Source organism: Marmota marmota, unplaced genomic scaffold, assembly GCF_001458135.2.
Source record: "Marmota marmota marmota unplaced genomic scaffold, marMar, whole genome shotgun sequence".
Classification (NCBI taxonomy): Eukaryota; Metazoa; Chordata; class Mammalia; order Rodentia; family Sciuridae; genus Marmota; species Marmota marmota.
In genome coordinates this window covers 27,721,857-27,748,040 of record NW_025999900.1, presented here as the reverse complement: position 1 = coordinate 27,748,040, position 26,184 = coordinate 27,721,857, and the positions used below count along the sequence as shown (strand labels likewise).

The 26,184-nt window shown below is 33.8% G+C and overlaps 1 protein-coding gene across 11 annotated transcripts in view; it reads right to left on the bottom strand.

Annotated features, from left to right (window-relative positions):
• Positions 1-26,184, bottom strand: part of Heatr5a (HEAT repeat containing 5A) — a 122,895-nt gene that overhangs the window by 61,886 nt on the left and 34,825 nt on the right. For 7 of the 11 annotated variants that reach the window (XM_048798702.1, XM_048798710.1, XM_048798701.1 and 4 more), the window contains exons 7-14: positions 20,258-20,418; positions 18,521-18,776; positions 17,865-18,020; positions 15,574-15,824; positions 14,228-14,339; positions 8,547-8,699; positions 7,182-7,281; positions 1,521-1,630 (exon numbers count right to left, since the gene is read on the bottom strand). In XM_048798702.1, the coding sequence (XP_048654659.1) occupies positions 1,521-1,630; positions 7,182-7,281; positions 8,547-8,699; positions 14,228-14,339; positions 15,574-15,824; positions 17,865-18,020; positions 18,521-18,776; positions 20,258-20,418 (1,299 nt within the window). The remainder of the gene's footprint in view (positions 1-1,520; positions 1,631-7,181; positions 7,282-8,546; positions 8,700-14,227; positions 14,340-15,573; positions 15,825-17,864; positions 18,021-18,520; positions 18,777-20,257; positions 20,419-26,184) is intronic. The other 4 variants (XM_048798704.1, XM_048798707.1, XM_048798703.1 and 1 more) reach the window with 2 other exon arrangements.

The window sequence follows — 26,184 nt, the reverse complement described above, 5'->3', positions numbered from 1 at the left end:
TCCATATTATTATTTTTATATTTTTAATTCATATAGATAAACATGAAAAGTATATACAATTAAAAAGACAAAGAAGGTATATTTAGATTTTCTTTTCATAATAAGTCTTGACTTTTCCTGTTAATGAATACTCTGGACCTGATTTAAAATATATATAAGTGTATACTCATTAGTTTTTAAATTCATAGTCTTTTTTTCCCCGAGTACTAGAGATGAACCCAGGGTGTTTAACCACTGAGCCACATACCCAAACCCTACCACCCCCACTTTTCAAAAAAATTTTTTTTGAGACAGGGTCTTTCTAAGTTATTAAGGCTGGACTAGAACTTGCAATTCTCCTGTCTCAGTCTCTTGAGCTGCTGGGATTATGGGCATGTGCCACTATGCCCGGCTCACAGTTAATTCTTGACTATATCTGTTAATGAACACTCTGGACCTGATTTAAAATAATATATAGTGTATGCTTATTATTTCTTTAGGATTCCTGATTGTATTCCCAAACTCCAATTAAGAAAATATAAGTAAAAAAAAAGTACAAAACTTCTTTTTCATTTCCCTAATTTTAGTTCTTTAAGGATAGATCTACACTATCATTCAACAGAAGATACACTGAAAATTTTGAGCTGATATTCTTGTATTCCTAAATGTTTAAAGAAGACTTGAGGGGAAAAAGGTCTATATTTTTCAAATGTAGCTTGAAAATAAATTTCAAAGTACTATAGTAAAAATCCAAGGGGAATTGCTTTTGCCACAATCTAACAGGTATCTACGCTGTGGAACACAGAAATTATCTCTCAGTTTTTGTTAGATATGTAACAGGTCACTTTTATAATCAGAGATAGCAGAGAATAAGATCAACCTACCACTAAACTATGATTGTTTATTAGTTCTCTGGTAGGTTACTCATAAGTAAAGAGGCAGGACAGCATTAGGCAAAACAACATTTTAATTTTGTCCCCTTAGTACAGAAAGGGGATGAGGAGGGAGTAGGGAAAAGAATAGGGAAGTTTTTGGAAGTCTATCAAATAATGCTCTGTCATATACAAATAAATCACAATAAATCATATACACACAATGCACGAATTAATTCCTGGACTCCACTGATCCTCCTGCTTTAGCCTCCCACGTAGGTAATAATACTGTGCAAAATAACAACAGAAAGGAGATTAAAGCAAGTGGATGGGGAGGGAGAAGAGGAGGGAAAAAAGGGTACTGGGGAATGACAGTGATCGAATTAAGTCATATGCATATATGAATACTGCATATTCTGCATAATTCTACTATTATGTATAATTTTAATGTACCAACAAAAATAATAAATGAAAAAATAAATAGGTTTTCTAAATAATATATTTTATTTACTATAAAATGGTGAATACATGGATTAAGATTAGACTGTCTTAAATTTCTAGAAACAAGGTACTAAATAGTTGACATTTGGTTCATTTATTCAACTATTTAATGAGCAATTATTACTTTCAAGGCACAAACAATAAAAAATTTTGGTATAAGGCACATACCTTCATAGGTTTCAGGAGGTAACAAAATTAACAGTTCATAAAGCCTTTGTCTATAAACTACTGATGGTGTTTTCAAAGGATTTCCATATGTTTTTAGTATTGAAGAAAGCCTTGAAATAAAAAAAAAAAGTATTCTCTTAAGTGTGTAGGTTAGAGGTCAATGCACAAGTATTGAACAGGCTGAGATATAAACATAAATTAGCTATATATATTAATGAAAATTAGTGACGCTTTAGTTTTTTTAATAAGGATTGATTATAAAAGGGGCTACAGTATCATATGTGGAAATCATTCTAACTTTTCTAACATACTTAACAAAACTATCTAGCCAGTTTCGATTTCTAAGGCCACAAGTATTAGGTCTGGAAACTGAAATTCTTACTATAAAATTTCAAAATCTACAACCTGGCAGTTGTCAAAAATAAATCTAACATGTAAAAATGTAATCATCCAAACATACATACGAATAGGAGACAAAAATTGCTAGAGAAAACCCAAGCATCTGTTGGAAATTTGATCTGAAAATAAGATCACCAATAAGAACAAATGACCAAACCCCACAAAATCATGAAACAAATTTTCTTTTAATAAAATATAAACTGAGCCAGTTTTCCTAGAAGTTTCATTCACAAATTGTTATCTTTCTACTTCCTTCTTTTACTTACATTTACTCCTCTTTATCTTCTGTTTACTACTGGTGTTAAGTCATTACTTTATCAATGCACATCATTTCGCAAGCATTTATTGTTGGACAACTATTCTTTGCAAGTACCAGGTCATCAACTAGAGTACAGTTTTGAACTCTTTTAGCATACAGAAATTCAATGGAGCTGCTTTTATTGTACTCCTGGACTATATCTGTCAAACTCATTGCATAGGTGTCTACATTCTCTAAGAAATTCTGGTGATGTTTACTTATTCATATTTTCTAGGAAACTACTGTTTGCCATTTCTCCTTTTTAGAAGAAAAGAGTTATCTACTGACTTATGCTTTTCCTAAAGCCTATGTAATAGATCGTGTATGTTCTTTATATAGCTAAAAATAAACCACACTGCTTCCATTTCATGTTTTCTTAAAAATTTTTTTAGTTGTAGATGGACACAATACCTTTATTTTAAAATTTATTTATTTTTATACAATGCTGAGAATCAAAACCAGTGCCTCACATGTGCTAGGCAAGCACTCTACCCTTGAGCTAAACCCCAGCCCCCATTTCATGTTAAAATTATTTATTTATTTATTTATTGCAGTACTGAGGAGTAAACCACAGGCCTCACACCTAGTGAGCAAGTACTCTTCTTCTGAGCAACATTCCCAGATCTCTCTTTTTTATTTTTTAATTTTTATTTTGAGACAACATCTTGCTAAGTTACCTAGGCTGGCCTTGAACTTACAATCCTCCTGTCTCAGCCTCCCAAATCACTGGGATTATAGGAATAAACTACCAGATCCAGTTCCAGGCTTCTTTTTAAAATATCTTTCAGCTTGGTAAATACTGTGCAAAAAACATTTATAAAACTTGGTAGAACTTTGTAATAACAGAAATTACAATAAATCTACAGCATTTTTGTATTTCTCTAGCCAGATCAGAAGATTATAGCTAAAATATGAAATACCTTTATTTTAAAATTTTCTTTTCTTTTCTTTTTTTCTTTTTTTTTTTAAGAGTCAGGGTCTCACTATGTTGTCTAGGTTGACCTTTAATTCCTGGGCTCCACTGATCCTCCTGCTTTAGCCTCCTAAGTAGGTAGGTCTACAGATGTGCATGCCATCAATCCCAACTCAACAACAACAAAAACCTATCTAATTAGAGTCTAAAAGAAAAGTTTTAAGAGAACAGAGAGCAGGCAATATTTGAAGAGATAACAACCAGTTTTCTGAAATCTTACAATGCATGAGTCCAATAAAACATATCAAGTAGGATAAAGAAACCCATCACACACTGCCAGTTTAAAGTAGAGACTGTCAGATTCTTCTTCTTCTTCTTCTTTTTTTTTTTTTTTGGTGGTAGGTACTAGGGATTGAAACCCTAGGCTCATTCATTCTTGGAAAGTGCTATACCATTGAGTTATATACCTAATTCTTTTTTTTTTTTTTTTTTTGGAGACAATGTCTCACTAAGTTGCCCAGGCTGGCCTCAAACTTCCGATCCTTCTGCCTGAGCATTCCAAATAACTGGGATTATAGGTGTGTACCATTGTGCCCAGTTTTAATTTTTTAAAAAATCCAATTCTATGTAATTTATGAGACATACCTAAACACATAGAGTCATGAGAAAAACAAACCACACATAATAATCATACAGATTAGATTATAATAAAAAAGTTTCAAGTATAATGTATAATGACAAAAATTTCAATTCATCAGAAAAAACATAATTCTAAACTCTAATGCACCTGATTAATAATTTCAAAATATAAAAAAGTAAAAATAGAAATACCATTAGAAAGTGATAAATTCAGCATAATGAAGGTTTTTAATACATCACTGTAAAGTACTGATAGGTTAAGCAAATATTAATGAAATAGCAAAATGGAACTTTTTGGAACCCACAGTGGCTGGGGTTATGGCTCAGCCATAGAGCACTTGCCTAGCACGTGGGACGTCCTGAGTTCAATCCTCGGCATCACATAAAAATAAATAAATAAATAAATAAATAAACCAAAGGTATTAAAAAAGAAAGAAAGAAGGCTTAACAAAACAAAACATTTGTCACAAAGAAAGTCTCAAAAATATAGCAGGTGGGCTGTGGTTGTGGCTCACTGGTGGAACACTTGCCTAGCATATGTGAGGCACTGGGTTCGACTGTCAGCACCACATATAAATAAATAAAAAAAAATACAGGTCCATCAACAATTAAATAAAAACATAGCAGGTGACATACGGATTATATTCCATTAACTATAATGCATTAAAAATAATTAACTACCAGACTAAAAATCAAACTAAAAATCATTCCACACATTGAGAAGTTTAAGAACATACTGCTAACATTCAAAGGAATTATAAAATTTAAAATACTCGAAATTGAAATAGTAGGCCCCCTTCCTTTCCCTTTGCCCTATCTAAGTTTCCTCCATTTCTCCCATGCCCCCACCCCCCATTCCCATTATGGATCAGAATACTCATATCAGAGAAAACATTCAGCATTTGGTTTTTTGGGATTCGCTTACTATACTTAGCATTATATTCTCCAACTCCATCCATTTACCTGCAAATGCCATGATTTTGTTTTCTTTTAATGGTGAGTAATATTCCATTGTGTATATATATCACATTTTCCCTATCCATTCATCTACTGAAGGGTTTCTTCAGGTTTTCTTTTCTTTCTTTCTTTTTTTTTTTTTTGAGACAAGGTCTCACTATGAGATATCCTTGAACCAGGATGTCCTTGAACTCTAGAACATTCTACAAATTAATTTTTAGTATAGGAGAATTTAGCAAGGTGGCTGCATCAATTACAGTTTTAAAATGTTTTTTAATATCTTTATTTTTTTGTTGTTTTTATGTGGTGCTGAGGATCGAACCCAGTGCTTCACATGTGCAAGGCAAGTGCTCCCCAGTCTTCAATTACATTTTTATACAGCAGGAATAAACAGATTCATAGCATACATTGTGCGCGTGCGCACACACATACACACACACACACACTTATTTAAAATGCAATAAGTACGTGAATGCCTTTACAAAAGAGCTTAACAGAGGGAGTTTGGCTCTTTTTTGCTCTTCTATCCTTCTGCCACATGAGAGCACAGCATTCATCCTCTTCAGAGGATGCAGCAACAAGGTGCCACGTTGGAAGCAAAAACCAGGCTCTCATTAAACACCAAACCTGCTAGTGCTTTGATGTTGGATTCCTAGCCTCAAGAACTATGAGAAATAATTTCTATGCTTTGTAAATTACCAAGTCTGAGATATTTTGTTGTAGCAGCCCAAATGACTAACACGGATCTCTCTCTCTTTTCCTTTTTTTTGGTGTTGGGGATCTAAACCCAGGGATGCTTTACCATTAAAGTATATCCTCCCCCCTTTAAAATTTTTATTTTGAGAAAGGGTCTTGCTCAGTGACTGAAGGGGGCCTCGAACATGCAATCCTGTCTTCAGCTGCCAGAATTGCTGGTAACAGGTGTGCCACCATGCATGGCCTAACAACATAGATCTCTACCTCACTCCAAACAGAAAACTCTATTCCAGAGACAACTATAAGAAAATAAACTTTGTGCTGGGCATGGTGGCGTATGCCTGTAATCCCAGCAACTAAAGAGGCTGAGGCAGGAGGATTTCAAGTTCAAAGTCAGCCTCAGCAACTTAGCAAGGCCCTAAGCAACTTAGCAAGACCCTGTCTCAAAATAAAAAAATAAAAATAAAAAGGCCCAGGGATGTGGCTCAGTGGTTAAGAGCCCTGGGTTAAATCCCCAGTAGTTAAAAAAAAAAAAAAAGAAAGAAAGAAAAGAAAGAAACTTTCCAGTAAGGAAGACTTTTTAAAGATAAAAAGTATTATCTAAAAAAGCAAAAGACTAATTAATAAACTGGCATTTAAATTAAGAATGCCTATTAATTAAAAATGTAGAAATTATTTTAATATTTTGATGAATAGCAAAACAACTGTTGAAGATATGAAAAAAATTCTTATAAATCAATAAAAAAGATAAATGACCTAAAAAATTAGGTTAAAGACATGCCTATTATGCTCTGGAGTTATTAATGCTCTAGTTTAGTGGCATCTAAATATAGTCTACCAACTATTTTTGTAAATAAAGTTGTACAGGAAGACAACCACATTCATTAATTTGTGTATTTTCTATGAGTACTTCTGAACTACAATTATAGGAGTTAAGCAATTGCAACATAGACATCATAGCTAACAAATCCCAAAATATTAACTATTTGGCCCTTTCTTAGGAAATGTTTGTAGCCCCTGCTTTAATTGTTTTTAAATCACAGATGTTGATTTGATCATGCTTTTTTTTTTAAAGAGAATTTTTTTAATATTTATTTTTTAGTTATCGGCGGACACAACATCTTTGTTTGTATGTGGTGCTGAGGATCGAACCCGGGCCGCACGCATGCCAGGCGAGCGCGCTACGGCTTGAGCCACATCCTAGCCCCTTGATCATGCTTTATAAGCTATATCTTAAATATATTTTTATATATATAGAAAATATATCATTAAATACTTTTTGGACAGAATTTCTCTGTATATTATATTAATTTGGAAATTATAAATGCTCATGATAAATACTGGCTTTTCTCTGTTTCATTATTGTTTATGTATAACTCAAAAATATAAACAAACAAAAAACTGAAACTTTTAACATGCATCTGGTTCTTATGAACACAGAACAGCACTAACGAACCAATAAAATGCATACCTGAAAAGATTAACAGGCTTAATATTTAATTTCTTGTAAAATCTGCCTGTTTGAAAGGTATACTATTCACCCAAGTAATTTTCCTTCCCTTTTAATATGTATTTTTCTTTCAAGATCCTAGCCTAAAATAAAGTCACACAACTAAATGATTGCCTTCCTCTGCAAAAGAAAAATCATTCACCAACCACAGAAATTTGCTTTAGTAATGTACTTAAGGGATATTACATAATCAGAGGTTAACTAAATTGCTGTTGCAAAAGTTTATCAATCTAAACAGCTGATCCTTACTGAATTAGCAAATCCACAGCACAAGGAAGTGGTGGAAGAAGACGCTGAATTACTTCCTCAGTAAGGAGATCACCACAGTAGGAAACAAAGCTCTTGATAGCTGAAAGAGAGAACAGACTTTAACTCAGCACAGCATAAGTGACCATGAAAAGAGCACTTGATTATGGTACAGCATAAGCAATTTTATTAGCAGAATAAGAAATGCACCAAAAACAAAAATATTACTAAAATTCTAGTATAAAAAGAAATCTAGAATCTGCCACTTCTTTTTTTAAAAAAATATATTTTTTTAGTTATAGATGGACACAATACCTTTATTTTATTTGTTTATGTGGTGCCTGGGATGGAACCCAGTGCCTCATGCATGCTAGGCAAGCACTCTACCACTGAGTCACAACCCCAGCGCCTAGAATCTGCCACTTCCAATCACATCCGATGATGATGATGAAGCTAATAATAACAACCTTCCTAGAATTACTAAAAGAGACTAATAACTAAATTGATAAAATATTGCTGTCCTGGGGTTTTACTAAGCCCTAGAGCTCAGAAGTGAAAAAAAGAAATTAGCTTAGACTAGTTCTATAGAATCATGTTGACTCAAGTCATCATGTTAGGATTTCTACAGATGTCACCTGAAACAAAGAACTTTTTATTGGGAGTTACTTCCTATGAGGAGAAAGTATTTTAAAGTTAGACTGAGTTTTAAGATCAAATTCAAAGTTGGGTTTTCTTTTTTAAGAATAAGATGCCATCAGACTGCTTCCTAATCTTTCCAGGGAACCTATCCTTCCTTAGTTCAAATTTTCTGGTAGAATATTATTTTCAACAACGTCTACATCCTCAAAGGGAACAACTTTCATATGTGTATAGACTAAATAGAAACCATGCTAATGAAATAAAAAAATCTAATATTTCTAAAAAATGGAATAAATATCTGTTTAAGAGAAAGTAATTTTGACAGTTTTCAACTAGACTGCATCTAACAAAATACACATTAGCCTAAGAATTTACAACTTCAAACTTGATTGCTTCATTCTTCAGTTATCATTATGAAATAATCAATTACGGGCTGGAGATGTGACTCAAGCGGTAGCGCGCTCGCCTGGCATGCATGCGGCCCGGGTTTGATCCTCAGCACCACATACAAACAAAGATGTTGTGTCCGCTGAAAACTTAAAAATAAATATTAAAATTCTCTCTCTCACTAACTCTCTCTCTAAAAAAAAAAAAAAGAAATAATCAATCACATTCACTTACAAAAATCATTACAGGCAGGGCTCCCCACCCTCTTACATTAAATGAAACATACAATATACATAGGGTGAAGAAAAGCCAAAAGGGTAAAAAATGCTAAACTCAACCTACCACTCAGTGCACCAGCGCGTCCTTCTAGGGTAACCTGCCAAGTAAATGAATCTCCTCGGCTCTTTTCTGTTTCTAGATCTTTAGGAGATGCTGGAAAGACACACTTCCACAACAGCAGAACTCGAGCAAGGTGATGACTGACAACTGCAGAACCTGCAATTTATTCAACTTGTCACTTATAGAAGAACCCAAAGAGGCTGCTATTTAAAACTATTAATAAGCAGAAACTTCCCTTTTAAAATAAAATAAATACATTTTAATTGATTGTTGTAATACTTTGTCGTTTTTCTTATCTTTTGATTTCACATAAATTTACTACTGTATAAATTACTATCAGAAGGTTCTGGAGTACAGACAGGAAAAACAAGGAACAACTGGTAAAGTCTGGGCTCAGGTGTCAGCTCTTTCACTATTGTGTGTTCCCTTTGAGATTCACTTCATTATATGTATAAAATGAAGCTAATTTCATCTACACTGCTTGTCTACAAGGGTTTGTCAGATACAAATGATAGAATACACTTTGAAGTACATAGAATAACTAGAAAAACTATAATGTGTCACATAATTGGAAGGTACAATTGCCATGTGACAAATTACACTGGTATCCCTGATCTTCAGAATAATATTAACTTCTTCAATTTTGGGTGCTAGAGATTGGACCCAGGGCTTTAGTGGCATGCACACTCTGAGCTACACTTCTATACTCCAATGTTAACTTCTGATAACAACTTGTTCCAGACCCCAAAAACAAAAGAAAAAACAAAAAACCCAGATGTAAAGTATCTGAATAGAATTATCTCTTAAAAAATTTCACAGCAACAACTTTAATAAACTGAGGTATCATGAATACAAAAATCCAATAAGAAAAGGCAATGAATGATAATATTATTAAGAAAAAAGAAAAAGAGGGCTGGGCATGTGGCTTAAGCAGTAACGCGCTCACCTGGCATGCACGGGGTGCTGGGTTCAATCCTCAGCACCACATAAAAATAAAAATAAACATGTTGTGTCCACCAAAAACTGAAAAATAAATATTAAAAAATTCTCTCTCTCTCTCTTCTCCCTTTCTTTCTTAAAAAAAAAAAAATTAAAAGAAAAAAGAAAAACAGGCAGCATAAAAACCCGAACCCACAGCTTTTTCCTCCAAGTAGTATTCTTTAGTAGAAAAAAGACAAAGTATTGCAGTAGTCAATTAAAATGTATTTATTTTTTTAAATTCTGGGGCTATCTTCAAATTCTCCTACAAACAAGCCCTCCTTTCTTCTTAGCTCCACATTCTGCTACCTGTAAATCTTTCTTCTTCAGTAGAACAAAATACGTTAAGAACTGCAGTGGAGTTTGGAGGGAGACTGACTAGGTTAATATCCTATTTCTATAAACTTATTAGTTGTGCAAACTCGAATGAGTAACTTAACTTTTGGGGGGCCTGTTTCCCCATCTTGAAATGGGGATAATAACAGTATCTACCATACAGGAGAGTTTCAAGGCTTATCTGCATTTACATGGGATAGTGCTTTGTTCATGTTTGTATAATGTTTGACATGCAATTATCATTAAAAATTTTGCCTTATTATTATTTGGTACCAGGAATTGAACTCAATGAGCTTAACCACTCAGCTACATCCCCACACCTTTTCTATTTTTAGTTTGAGACAGGGTGTTGTTAAGTTAATTAGGGTCTTGCTAAGTTGCTGAGTCTGGCATTGAACTTGCAATCCTCCAGCCTAAGCCTCTGGAGTCACTGGGATAACAGGTGTGCATCACTATTCCTGGCTTTAAAAATATGTCTTATTTTTAAAGGGAAAGGTGAGCTGAATAAAATGAAAAAGCAGTTGCAAGTCAATTTTTTTTAAATGAATGCAATTTAGAAGATTAAAAAAGAAATTTTCTGTTATTCTTCTGACTTGATTTTTAGGAAGAGGCACTATGCTAATCCCCACAGTAAAACATACAATACTCTTTGCTATTTTTTTTTCCTTTTTTTGTGGTGCTTGGGACTGAACCCAGGGACGTGCATATACCATAGTGTAGATCTTTACCACTGAGCTATATCCCCAGCCTGCTATATTTTTTGTTTTTGTGTTTTTTATGAGGTAGTAGTTTAAAAAACCAAAACAACAACAACAAAACAGAATTAGAGTAAAAAAAAGGCAATGAAGAGTAACTGACTGCAAGAGATTTGTATGAATGCATGAGAGCATATGCATGCAGGTTCACACTGATATATACAACAGATTTTAGAAATAGAAAATTCTGAAAGCAAAATTTAATCACATACCAAAAAACAACAACAAAAAATAAAAACAAAAAAGCATGCAGTCATTGAAAGTATCCATAGGTGAGAAAAGTTTCACATATATTTGCCATTATACCTTCCTTAAGATATCTCACTAACTTAATAGTAGACAGCACAGCATCTTTTTCCTAGAAAGGTGCTAAGATATTGTCATTTCAGACACATATGAATTAAGTTAGAAAAAAGAGTTCATAGTAATTGCAAAGCTAAAACACCAAGCATTTTTCACACCAAGAATAAAACTGTATTATCACACCAAAAATAAAACTGTATCTATGAAAATATGCATACACACTTGATGAGTTACCCACAGATAAACAAAATATGGAGATATCTGTAGGTGAATTGAAGTTGTTTTATATGGCATCAGGTAAACTGAGAAGTTTAGCAAAGAAAGGTTAAAAAATGGTTGTAGTTCACATTCCAGGAGTAGATTTCATGTGATTTACTTAAGTTGATGTTAATTCACCGTAGTGACTGTATTAAAAATAATGAAGAAAATTATATGTTGTGAAAGTAATGATGAAAATACAAGAACTAGTAAAACTTTAAGAGAAAAATTAATAAAACATTCAGACTATTAGCTAAAATTCACTTCCCTCAAAAAAAGAATCAAGCCTCCTTGAAGAAATGGCCAATGGCAAGCCTGGGACAGGAAATATACGCTAAACCTTGGATGTCTTATCATGTCAAAACCAAGTATTATTAAAGAATTCTAGGTTCATGTAAAAAGGACATGTAATTCAACTTGAAGGGGTTCCCACTGACCAAAAGATGAGAATCAAAAAGAATCATGACTACATTGGATTGAAACATACAAATATAAGTAATTGAAAATTCGTCAAATATTTTAATCTCTCTGTATAGTAATTATAAATATGTAATAAGATACGATGTACTAATATCTTTTTTAAAGGAAAAAGGACCTCTTGTAATCTTCCTCCAATGGAACAACACTGGTTTTAAGAGCTTTTATCAAGTTTAAGAGCATTTATTGATTACTTCTCCTTTAATTCACCACCAGCAATATGGCAGGCATGAAACACACACCAAAGAGATATATGAAACCTTGCTTACATTATACCCATCATACTGTGAAATGATATCTATGCTAGGGGCTAGTAAACATTTTCTGGAAAGGATCACAAAGTAAACATATTAGGCTTTGAGAGTCATATAGTCTTGCAATCACTCAACTCTATCACTATAGCACATAAAGGTCACAGATGATATAAAAACAAATAAGTGTTGTTGTACTAAAATAAAATTTTATTTGTGGGCACTAAAATTTGACTTTCATATAATTTTCATATATCACAAAATATTTCAATTTTCCCCCAACCATTAAAAAAATGTAAAAGTTATTCTAAGCTCAAGACTATTGAATAAAAACAGGTAGCAAAATAAATAAATAAAGTAAGATAAAATAAAACATATGTCAAGCCAGATTTGGCCCTTGGACTGAAACTGGTATAAATCCAATAAATTTCTTTAATTATCTCAAGAATATCTTCATATTATTATTTAAAGTAGTTCTTCATTTATGGTTACTTATTTTTTAATATAAGCTCCCTTTAGATAAAATTACTTCATATTGGGCTGGAGTTGTGGCTCAGTGGTAGAGCACTTGCACAGCATGAGGCCCTGGGTTCTATTCTTAGCACCCACATATAAATAAATAAATAAAATAAAAGATCCATTGACAACTAAAAAATATTTTTAAAAAATTACTTCATATCCAGCTACGTGCAGTGGCACACACCTGTAATTCTAGAGGCTCGGGAGGCTGAGGCAAGAGAATCTTGAATTCAAAGCCAGCCTCAGCAAAAGCTAGGCACTAAGCAACTCAGAGAGACCCTGTCTCTAAATAAAATATAACAAAATAGTGCCGGGGATGTGGCCAGTGGTTGAGTGCCCCTGAGTTCAATCCTCGGTACTAAAAGAAAAAAAACCAAAACCAAAAAACAACTTCCTAACCAGCCAGGTGTCAAAACCATTTATAGGCCAGATCCAACCAACTATATTTCATATCCTACCACTAACTCATACAGTAGAGACTTAAAGATAAGTGTGATAAAATTGTTTTATAGGTATAGGATATAAACAGTCATGACAATAAAGCAATTACTTTTTTTTTCAATACAAGCTCTGCCATGAGCAGCTTTTTCTTTTTTCTTTAATGTAGTGCTAAGGATCAAACCCAGTGCCTCACATTTGCTAGGCAGGCACCCTACCACTGAGCCACAACTCCGCCCCCAATTGCTTATTTATTTATTTAGTTGTAGATGGACACAATACCTTTATTTTGCTTATTTAGTTTTCTTATGTAGTGCTGGGATTGAATCCATTGCCTCACACATAATTAGCAAGCGTTCTACCACTGAGCCACGATCCCAGATCCCAACTGCTAATTTTTACTAAATATAATTTAAATAAGCCTCACCCACCCCCTTCAATGTTGTGATATTATTGGGTATCACTAATCCTAAAAATATTAATAGTATTGGATTCATGGGCTATGGTAAGTTTTCTTGCTTATCCTTATACAGAGGAAAATTTTTCTTCCTGAAGATAGATGTGAAGGACTTTTGGAAATGTCCAAGCTATTGTAAGCCTAAAAAATGACTAAGTTGGTTTGTTCTCCTTAACATTTATAAACTGATCGGAAAAGAGATATGTGAAGCTGGGCATGGTGGCACATGCCCGTATTCCCAGTGACCTAGGAGGCTGAAGCAAGAAGATCAAAAGTTCAAGCCGTCAGACACAGTGGTATACAGCAGCTCAGGAGGCTGAGGCAGGAGTTCAAAGCTAGGCTCAGCAAAAGTGAGGCACTAAGCAATTCAGTGAGACCTTGTCTCTAAATAAAATACAAAAATACAGGGCTGGGGATGTGGCTCAGTGTGGCCTCTGATTTCAATTCTTGATAACCAAAAAAAAAAAAAAAAAAAGTTTAAAGCCAGCCTGGGCAACTTAATGAGATCCTGTCTCAAAATAAAAAATAAAAAGGTCTGGGGATGTATCTTGGTGGTAATGTGCCCTTGGATTCAATTCCCAGTACTGAAAAAAAAAAATCTGAAAACATTTTTAGTGATAAAGTAAGTAAATATCTTTTTTTAATACAAGGTTGTCTAGGCTGGCCTTGAACTCCTGGGCTCAAGTGATTCTCCTGCCTTAGTGTCCACATGTCTGGCACTACAGGTATGTAATTAGGGTACCCGATCATAATCGCCTTCTTTAAGTGACCACTATGAGGAAAATATTTATGTGGCTATATAAATTCTAATACTTATTAAAAGCTAGTCTTATCAAATCCTATGTAAGAATCCTTTCACTTAAAAATCACAAAGTATGTCCTCATTATGTAAACCTTCCATAAGACTGTTACCTAATGTCATCAGAGCAGCAATCAACAACCATCCAGCTTGTGTGCGCTGAGCTGAAAGGCGACTGTTTTGAGTAGCAGAACATAGCAAATCCTCTGCTAATGTCATAATAATCTGTTAATGTACAGAACAAGATAATTTTTAAAAACTCACTTTATAAAATTAGTGAATGAATGACAGCAATTGATTGTAATCTCTTGAAAAATTAATATATAACAACTGAAAGTGACGAAGAACTCCCATTTAGACATGATAGAACAATGTCTCAAGAAAACAATAAAAAACTGAAGTTCTAAAGGTTAAATGTTGGCATATTAAATATACAACATAGTAACTCTACAATGCTTTGTACAGCATATGTGACAACATTTAAGACAGTTCAATTATAGTTGTACAAAACTTGAATTTACTTTTAGTTTTAAGAAACTATCCTCCTTGATCAGGAATTACCAGAAAAGGTTTCATTACAGGAGTCTCTCTTTTTAAAATTCTACCTACCACTTTGACACCTCAATGGCTGATAACAGTCTTCCCACCGGCAATATATTATCATGGTTAAAAGTAGTCAAAATAGCATCATATTGAGATAAGTTTCATAAATAGAGTGGAATTTGTTAAAATGTTATGCTAGAAAAGTCAATGAAATAGGCAGTGTTATAAACAACAGAAAAAATAAGATTTTTATGATTTTTGCTTATATATTAGTACAAAGAACAGGAAGCATGTAATATGTCTGAAAAAAATATCTGTTACTCTCTGGAAAAGCAGAAAGTATTAAGAGATGCAAATAAACTTTCTGAAGAGGAAGACTAGTGCATTTTAAACAACCGACCAACTTTTACTAATTTAGGGGTACATGCAGCTTATACAGTCAATGGATGGTACTCAAAAAAAGCAAGGACAATGGCATTCAAAAAAAGTAAGGTGAAACAAACCATTCTAGTCAGGGCAAGTGGAAAGAAATTTCAGATACAATGAGGGGATGAGAATCTCGTCTGAATTAATGCTATCTGAGGATAAATTTAATTAAATACATGCAATGGATGATTCTTTCTTTAGCAAAATATTAGGTATTAATTCAGAAAATAACTAAAGTACTAAGCTTAAATGAATAACATTACCTCCCAAAGTTGTCAGCTACATTTTTTCCAATAGCATTGGCAATAGTCTATTTTTCCATTTTTCAGAACAATTATAATTATTGATAATATTTAATACTTAAGGAGTGGGACAGCTAATTACTCAAAAAGTTGTCCTGCATGGCCCTCACTGAGTAATATACAAGACTTTAATGTTTTTAGGAAAAACCTGAAATGCCATCATTATATAGAGAGAATGAAATTATTACCTTGCCCTTTCCATGAGGAATTCCCAGAGGACAATGTTTCACTGCTCCCAGCAGAGCTGCCACAGCAAAACTAAAGCCAGTCACAGCTTCAGGTGAAGACTTAAGTACAGTAAGGCGTTCAATGCAACGATCTAAGAGAGGCGTTAGGTAGGAAGGTAAGGCCACAGCAATGCAGTGTAAACACCAAGCTGCTGCCAGTCGAACAGAAATGCTAGGATGAAGAATAACCGAAATGACACTGTCGAGAAGGCCTAGAATGACAAAACAAACAAATGATGGCTTAGGTACACAGATAAAATTCACCTAGTAATAAATTAGTCAAAAGAGTGAATGATCTGGGCACAGTGGTGCCAACCCTGTAATCTCAGCATTTTAGCAGGCTGAGTCAGGAAGATCTCAAGTTTGAGACCAGCCTGGGGAACTTAAAAAATAAAAAGGCTGGCTATCGCTCAGTGCTAGAGAGCTTGCCTAGCATGCACAAGGTCTTGGGTTTAATCTTCAGTACCACAAACAAGAAAAAAAAAAGAATGAATAGCTATTTGGATATAAAATACATTATTCTTATTAAAAGCCAAATAAGAATAAAAAAATACACACATACACACACATATTTTAAACGTCGATGGACATTTATTTTATTCATTACTATGCATGGCCTCATACATGCTAGGCAAACACTCTACCACTGAGCCACAACCCCAGCCCCATAAAGTTTTTTTTTTTTTTAAATCCAAGAATTACTTATGAAAACTGGATTAAATTAAGTAAGTATACAAAAGAAAAAAAATTAATTTCCTAAGTTTACTTTACCTTGAGAACATTACTAAGTTGGTACAAGAAATTAAGCACAATATCTACATAATAATATACTTTTTATTCATTGTATTATTCTTATCTGAGAACAAAATGTTAAAAATCAAGGTTTCAAAAAGAGAGAAATGAATTACAGTAGATGGGGTAGAGAGAGATGATGGGTGCGGAGGGGAGGGGAGAGGGGATAGGAAGGGGCTAGGAAAGGCAGCAGAATACAACAGACACTAGTATGGCAGTATGTATAAACGTGGATGTATAACCAATGTGATCCTGCAATCTGTACACATGATAAAAATAAGAATTCATACCCCATTTGATTCAAATGTATGAAACATGACTATGTCAAGATCATTGTAATGTTTTGAGCAACCAATAAAAAAAAAATCAAGGTTTCATTGGATCCTCAATAGGCTACTAACCCATTAAAAAGACAATGGGGAAAAAGTCTATTCTTGATATGATTCAAGATATACTTTCATGAAAATAAGTAAGTTTCATGTTGACTGGTACTTAAAAGTCTGGGTGCATTGGTTCACACCTGTAATCCCAACGACGTGGGAGGCTGAGGCAGAAGGATCCCAAGTTCAAGGCCAGCCCTGTCTCAAAATAAATAAAAAAGGCTGGGGATGTGGCTCAGTGCTTACCTGCCTTCAGGGTCAAATGTCTGACAATATGTGTGCCATATTTAAATAGCTTAAAAACACAAATAAAATGCAGAGCCTCTCAGTCAGCAGGAAATGTGTACCATAAAGGACAAAGCCACAAAAAAATATTTTTAAAAAGTAATTATAAAAAAGGAGCCAGTCACTAAAGACCACATACTATATGATTCCATTTTATAAAATGTCCTAAATAGTTTAGGTAAATTCAAAGACAGACAGAAAATTAGTGGTTATCAGAGACTGGGGGAAGGATAAATGGGAGTAACTGAATGTATTTCTTTCTGGGGCAATGAAAACATTTCTGGAATTAAGCAGTGATTAGGGGTTGTGAAACTCTGAATATACCAAAGCTACACTGAAGTGTATATTTTAAAAGGGTGAACTTTGTGGTATATTAATTATATCTTAATAAAATTGTTCTAAAAAGTAATTAAATATTTTCCAAGAGAGAAAGAAAATAGTTTGAAAAGACCTTTGAGGAATTGAGTTACATGTACCATATAGATATTAGTATTTTCACTGCAGATGAGAAATGTGAGATCATGTTTACTTTTTCATTTTTCCATGTTATCTTAAATGTCTCCAGAGGGGGTAGGGAGAAACTTAGAGAACAACTTTTATTTACAAAAGCAAAAAAAGAAACAACAACAAAACACCAAACTAAAACCCTCAAGTAATTATATAAACAATCTTGATTATAAATTTTTAATAAGTCTACAGTGGACTCTAGGACAAGGAAGCTATATCAAGGAGATTTCCTTCCATTAGTACAAGTAAAACTAAGGTATTCAGATGAGTTAAAAACAGCAGATGTACCTATACTTGAATCTTGCAGCAAAGGTGCAGCAGTGGTGCCAAGACCGTGTATGAGATTTCCAAGTTCTTGTAAAGCACACACCAGCATATGCTGGCTGGCTGCTACATCTGTGGAACCAAGTCGGGTTTCCAAGTTACCATCACTCAATACAGCATCTGACAGAAACACAAGAATTAACTATGCATCACTATTTTATAAAAATATATTGTAGGGGGTAGGTGTTAGGAGAAGAAAAGTATAACAGCAAAAATTAATACAATGCACCCACTTGATCATTATGAAATCTCTGAAGCAGTAATTGAAATGCTTAAATGAGAAACTGCATAAATAAAGAATAACCGAATTAATATAACTAATTCAATTCAAGCAACCTGATTAGAGATCTAACATTACTCTTTTAGCAAGAAGCACTGAAAAGGATAATACATGGAAAATATTTCAATATTATTGAGACTTAAGCAGAGTGAACACCATAGGACCTAAGAGACTATTTTAAAAAATAATTTTAACTTCTCTAGGAAGTTCAACATGAATTCTAAGGAACAATTATTTCAGCCTTAGAATTTGTATTAATATGGTAATATACCAGTCTTGCTTTTCCAAAGGGACAATTCCTTTGTCACTGTTCAAATAGGCTGTGTTAGTATATTCATACCCATAACTTTCTTTAGCTTCCAGATGGTCTGGCAGATATCCTTTGCCGCAGCAATTTGAGCCTTTTCTCCAAGAAGGCCTCCTATCGTAGCTCGAAGAATAAATGAAATACACCGGCGACAGCAGACAGCATCAATCTGAGTTTGGGTAGCTTTAGGGTGTGACTGTGACACAAGGCTTAGGAGGTGAGAAAGAAAGACAGGAAAATTTTTCTCTAGCCAAGTTCCTCCTAATGTTGAAACAAATACCACGTAAGCCTAAAAAAGAAAGGAGTTTTATCTTCAAAATTAATAATCTCAATTCTGAATTTTCTTTTCCATAAATATGTAGAATTTATTAATATTTCTTTATTCTCTACAAACTGTATTCCTTCCTCATTTACAGCTACTTTATATTTAAGAGTACCACTATTTTTGGCTATTTCTTTGCTTAATAGCAAAACTGAAGAACATAGTGTCTTAACTTATTTCAGTCAGACTCTGCAAATTTTCAGAATTGGTATTGCCAGCTAATTTGTAAAATGTGTCTGTGGCTTCTCTAACCAAAGGTTTCAAGCTATTTCACATTCTAAATAAGAAAATTCAAACCTATGAATACATTCTAAGAATTAACTATGCTCCAAAACCATAACTCAAAGGGAATTCAGTTCTATAAATCTGAGGAAAGTTTACAGTGATGAATCATTACATTTTACTTTCATGAATCGTTTGTCTTACTCCAGAGATACAAAGAAAAGCAGTTTCTTTTTTAATATTTATTTTTCAGTTTTTGGTGGACACAACATCTTTATTTTATTTTTATGTGGTGCTGAGGATCGAACCCAGCACCTCGTACATGCCAGGCTAGGGCGCTACCGCTTGAGCCGCATCCCCAGCCTGGAAAAACAGTTTACAATTGCACTGGGAAGCTCATGTTTTTATAAAGTCTACAATTTGGTATAAACAATGAGGATATATGTGAATTTTTAAAAATTACAAGTTTGTCTTCAACCATACCAGTACTTAGAAAAAAAATTAATTCAGGAAAGAATGCAGAAGATCTCTGTGTTTTTATTCTGATTCCTTTTCTAAGGGTTTAGCTTCTTATTTTTGTTTTTTGGCAGTACTGGGGATTGAACTCAGGGATGTTCTGCCACCAAGCTACATCTGAAGCTCTTTTTATTTTGAGACAGTGTCCTGCTAAATTGCTGAGGCTGGCCTCAAGCTTGCAACTCTCCTGCTTCAGCTTTCTGAGTAGAGGGGATTAAAGGCATGTGCCATAGGGTTTAGCTTTTAAATTTTGTTTAGAACCAAAAATTGAAGCACTGAAAGTAGACTGCATGATGTAACCTTTATTTAAGAGTTAAAATCTTATAAAATTTGTTTTGTGCATGCTAAATAATATGTACCTAAGGGCTTAAAGTGAACTCTAAGAGCACACAAAAACACAATGGAAGACATATTAAACAACAAGATACATAAAAGCACAAGGGCTACTAGGAAAAAAAAAGTGTTGTTTATGTTTCAAAGGCAATAAAAATCCCCCTTACTAGGAACTTAAAACCACTATAGGACATTAGAGTCCCTTACATGTAACCTAGTTTTTAAAAACTGTTTTGGCCTTACCACATCTATTTAGAAATATGACAGTACAAGTAGTGAACTCACATAAGTAGCGCTTCTGCAGAGTCAGATACAAAAGCTTTCATTATAATTATGCCACTGAGGATTACATTTAGATACTAATTTGTGATTCCAACCTGAGTAACTCCAACTCGAACATCCCTACTGACTGAACTGGTTCCTTTCAGCATATCTCCACTGGCTCGAAGAAATCCTGAACTCCCACGTAGAAACCCTGTTCCTAGTAATTCCAGAACTTCTTCCAAAGATACTCTGCGAATGCTTTGACGTAAGGCTGCTATGACAAAGAACAAAACAAAACTGTGATTCATAATTTATAGACTAATTTTAATGCATAATCTTTTTTTTTGATGCTCGGAATTTAACTCAGGGTCTTGCCCATTAAGCACATACTCTGTCCCTGAGCTACAAGCCCAGTAATATTAATTAATACATGATCTTGATTTGCAAAAAGCCAGCATGATAGCAGAAACAAAAATAAACTAAAAATTTAAGCAAAATGCAAAATTAACAGGACACTCTATACACTAACAACAACAAGTCACACACGGTTTCAAAGGTCAAATGAGAATGAGTCCTAAAATATCACATCAAGAACTTCTTACAATTGGTGTCACTTTAAGATCCTGCTCCATTGCTCCCTTTCTTCAAAGAATTAAAAGGCTAATATAGTAGTCTTCTAAAATACAGGAAAACATCAATAAAACCAGTTTACTTCTCTACAAGTGAAAATGCTATATAACACTTTAAATTTTCTTTTGAAATATTAAAAATGCCAAAACATAATTTAAATGCTCTATAACTTTAAAGGAAATTTAAATAAAGTAATCAACACTTTTCAGCTTTAAAAACTGTCAACTCACAATACAATCTTTGTTATTCCTTCAGTCTCTGAAGGAATAAAAGCTGAATACTACTAACACTACCCAGCTGGCTTTCAGGCTATAATAACAAGAAGATGAGTTACAGCAGGAATATAGAAGGTTGCTTTCAGTTTGATACAGTTAAAATTTCTCACTGTGAACATCTAAGAACTATCTACTCTAAAAAAAAATTCCCTTTTTCATCCTCCTAAAAATTAATAGTAATAAGCTCTGTCACTTGTTATGAACCCAAATCATACAGCAGTAGAGAAATAAACTTTTGATAATGTTATAATCAAAAATCTAGTCTCTAGCCTAATGAGGAGAAAACAATCTGAGACAAATGAAAATCTACACTGGCATTTTGGAGAGAAACATTAGTAAATAGTACAAAATCCATGCCCTTGCGGATAACAACTTCTAGGAAGACAAGACAACAATAAGTAATAATAAATGACTAAGAGAACATTAAACAATGATTCAAAACAATACATTGGAATAGGGTAAATGAGGTTAGGAATACTGGGGATAGAGGGAAGTTTGTGATTTTTAAATAGGGTTATCAGGGGAAGGTTCATTGAAAGGGTGACATGTGAACAACAGTTTGAGTGTAATAAGGGAATGAGGCATGAAGATAACTGGAGAAAAAGTTTTTAAGCCGAAGTAACAGCTGTGGCAGAAAGGGCTTGGGGGTGGATATGATGCCCAATGAGTTAAAGCAGAGCAATAGGGAGGGAGCAATGAAGGCCTAGTAGGAAACAGGCCAGAGGCACAACCTTGCAGATTATTATAATAAGATGTGACTCAAATGAAGTGCCAATGGACAACTTTGAGCAGAAGAATAATGAAATCTGTCATTTTGCTGCTGTGCTTAGAGCAGACTATAGAGAAAACAAAAGTAGAAAAGTAGGGAGACCCACCAGGATTGATTCATTAATTTAAGCAGGAGGATCAATGTACTAGTTCAGCGAAGAAGAGTAGATGGAATATGGATATAAATACATATATATTTTCAATGTTTATTTCAAAAAAGTCCTCAAAATTACAAAAAATTAAAAAAGCAAGAATATATCCCATATACCATTTACCTGGATGCATCCTATTTCCCTCATTACTTTTTTTGCTTTTGAAGAACAAATTTATAGCCACTTGTTTCACAGAATGGCTCTTGATTTGAATGCCTGGTATTTCCTCAGAATTTTGGAAGAAAACTACTTAAATGACACTGTATCTTCCTTAATATATAACATCAGAAAGCAGTCCCAAGCATGGTGTCAATCTGTGCCCACATCAGTGATAATAGCTTTGAACATATGAATAAGGTGAGTCCACCAGGTATGTCCAATTATAAAATTACCATTTGAAACTACTATATGATTTGTGAGGAAATATTTTAAGAGAGCATATACAACCTGCAACCCACCAAATTTTCACTCAAGAATCCACTGAGGATTCCAACCTGCATAAATTTATTACTATGATTATAAAAAGGTAATTTCTAACAACTAGTCTTTCTATAGGTAATGATTAGCATTCCCCTTCTTAAAAGGGGGGGGGGCTTTGCTTTCTTTCTTTATATTTATTTATATTCATTATGTACTCACAGGAGGCAAGGGTAACTTCATGAATTTTGGTTTAAACACCTGGACAAAGATGTCACCTACTATATGCGCAAGTATGCAAGTAGAGCAGGTTTGCATAATGGGGATGAAAAGGTCAAGCACTCAGTTTAGGGAAAATTAATCTCAAATATTAGATAGACATTCAAATGAGATGTCAAATGAGCATCTTAATATGAGAATGTGATGTCCAGGACAGAAGGCAGGGCTAACAATCCAGGAATTCCTATATCTATATATAAATATATAATGGAACTGAAGCCATGAAATGGTATAAGGTCACAAGAGAGTGAGAAAATGTAGAGAAGAACGGAAGACCAAGTACCAGTCCACACGTCTTCAGGAGACAGGGAACCATCAAACTAGAATGAAGAGGAATTTCTAGTGAGGAAGAAGGAAACCAAGTGAGCATGGGATTGTAAAAGGCAACAGAAAAAAAGGACAGAGGAGGATCAACTGAACTAAATGTTGCTAAATGGTCAAGATGACTGAGAACTGCCCACTGGTTTTAGAAAGGCTTAGTATAAGAAAATAAGCTCCACAAGAGCAAGAACATTTATCTGTTTTGTTCAACACCATGTCATGTGCTCAGAACAGGTCCTGGCTCAGTATAAGTACTCAATAAATATTTGTTGAATGAAAAGAAGACATACAAGTGAGCAACAGGTATATGAAAACATGTTCAATCATTTGGGAAATGAAAATCAAAACCACAATTACTACCTCACACTTGCTAGGATGGTTACTATGAAAAAATAAAAATAAAAACAACTGTTGACAAGGATGTGCAGAGACTGCAACTTTTGTACGTGGCTGGCAGGAAAGCAATATGGTGCATTCACTATGGAAAACAGTTTGAAAGTTCGTCAAAAAATTAAAAACAAAACTACCATATGATCTAAGCATCTCACTTATAGGTATTTATCCAAAAGAAATTAAATCAGGACTTCAAGGAGATATTAGTACTCTCATGTTCACTGTAGCATTACTCAGAATAGCCAAGATACGGTGACAACAGATGAACGGGTAAAGAAAATGTGGCATATACACATAAACAGAACACTAGTAAGCCTTAAAAATGGATACTCTGCAATATAGAATAACATAAATAAACATAACATTATTCAAAAGAAAATAAGTCAGTGACAAATACTCTGTGATTTCACATAAATGAACTATTTATGATAGTTAATCAAAGTTAATCAAAACAGAATCAAAGAATAGCATGGTAGTTGCACAGGGCTAAGGAAATGGAGAGTTGCTAAACAGACAAAAAGTTTCAGTTAAGCAAGATGAGTAAGTTCCAGAGACCTTCTGGACAACACTGCACACCCAAAGACAATAATACTACATTATATGCTTAAAATTTGTTATGAGAGGACAGATGTCATGTTAAGTGTTCTTAACACAATAATCTTTTGTTGTTGTTGTTTATGGATACAGAATCATGGAGGACACTGATGATCTAAATAAGAACAATTTTGATAGAATGATTGGGAGAAACCCTATTCAAAATGCATTTGAAAGAGGAAGAGAGAAAAAAAGGATAGCGAGCAACATGAATGAAAGAAAAGGGGCTCTTGCTGGCTAGGGAAATAGAGGTATAAGAAAAAACTTTTTTTAAAGACGGGAAAAACAAAAGTATGCTTTTGTAGGGAACAATTCAGCAGAGGGAAAAACTGATGTAGAAGAAAGATTAGGGACCTCTTAGAACACTGTCCTTGAGAGGATGAACTCTAAGAAAGGAACTATTTCATCTTTAGTATCAACAGGAAAGTTAAGAGTATACAGGTATGCCTCCTAGTAAGTGGGATATGGTAGAAGACTTAACTGAAGATAGGCCATTCAACAAAAGTAAGATGGGAGAAGAGGACTGAGGCTAGCAGAAGGCATAAGAAAGTATGTGAGTGAATGGACTAGGGGAATCGCCAGCCACTGTTATGAAGTAATCTTAAAAGATTACATAAATTCCCATCAGCTTATCACAAAGTCAGGAAAACATCCTTACTCATTCTTTTTTTTAAAAAAATTGCCATGATATGATATGCTATATGTTTGAACCCTTTAGTTTTACTAGGAAAATAATTTAAGTTCTTTATAATCTTTATACATTATTTGAGTGGTTCAAACTATCAGTGTTTGCTTTATTTACCTACTTCAAAAAATCCATTATGACAACTGGATCACTTTTTTAACTGCATGAAAATAACTTAGTTATAACACAAGGTAGGACTTAGAGATGCAAGATGAAAGCATTTCTAACAAGTAGCCCAAAGGATTTAAAGTGGGTGAAGCTTATTCTTCACTTTGTTTAGCCTAATTACAAAAATGGTGGTACTGGTTTTCTGCTATTACGGGAGGGTATAAGTTTAAATGTTATTCATGTTATGCAATTCTATATTTTGCTTACTTATACTACAACTGTGTGCTATCACTAATGATAATATTTGTAGAAATGAGCAATTCACATTTTGAAGTAGGCTTGATTAAACATATCTTCTAATTTCAATTTATTAGATAGCTTGAGATTTTTACCTCTAAAATGCAACTCTTTTTCTGGCTGGATTTTTTCTTGTTGCTGTTGTTGTTTAAATTGTAAATGGACATGATACCTTTATTTATTTATTTTTATGTGGTACTGAGGATCGAACCCAGGGCTTCACATGAGGCGAGCGCTTGACCACTCGGCCACAACCTCAGCCCTCTGGTTGTGTTTTTTACGATCTGTTCCCCTGTACTCCCCACCCACAACTGCTCCATAAAACAGAAAGTCTTAGCGAGCTACTAGATTAAAAGAACAAAAGTAAAAGTAAAATTTTCATACAAATTTTAAGCATGTAGGTCTCAACTGGAGAATGAGAAGGTTGAATCGTTTGTTAATGTTTCTCACAGAATCTGATTCTGTCCTTTCTCATCTATGGTTGAGAAAAACTATTTTAGAAAAAATTAGAATCTTCCTTTATATATAACAATGAATGACTTCCAGAGCAATGATTATCAAAATAATTTAATGTGCATACAAATTATATAGGGATTCTGTTAAAATAAGAGTTTTGATTTAGTAAGTTAGGTGGGACCCAATGCATTTCTTAAAACCTCTAGGTGATGCCAGTGCTTTTGGTCTGTGGATGTTTGAGGAGCAAGGGACTACGGAACACTTCCATTTTCATTTGTGTGAGTCTGTTTAATCTTTTGAGATAGAATGATAAAGAAAATTCAATTATTCATCAGTGTTTAATATACACTATAAATATAATCCAAGCAAACTCCCTTGTTTTCAAAACTAGCTCATCTTTGCATATTGCCTAGAAGTGTATAAAAAGTGAATAAAAACCAACACAAAAGCAAACTGTCCAGAAACAGTAAATTTCAAATATCTGTATATCTGTTAGGAATTATCTATACCATTTGCTTCCTTGTACCAAACAAGAAAATGGCAAGCCAAATATCAATATATGCTTCTTTATAATAAAAATTCAAGATTTAAGTGTTATCTCTTCTTGAATAGAATAATTACATATATATATATATATATATATATATATATATATATATATATTT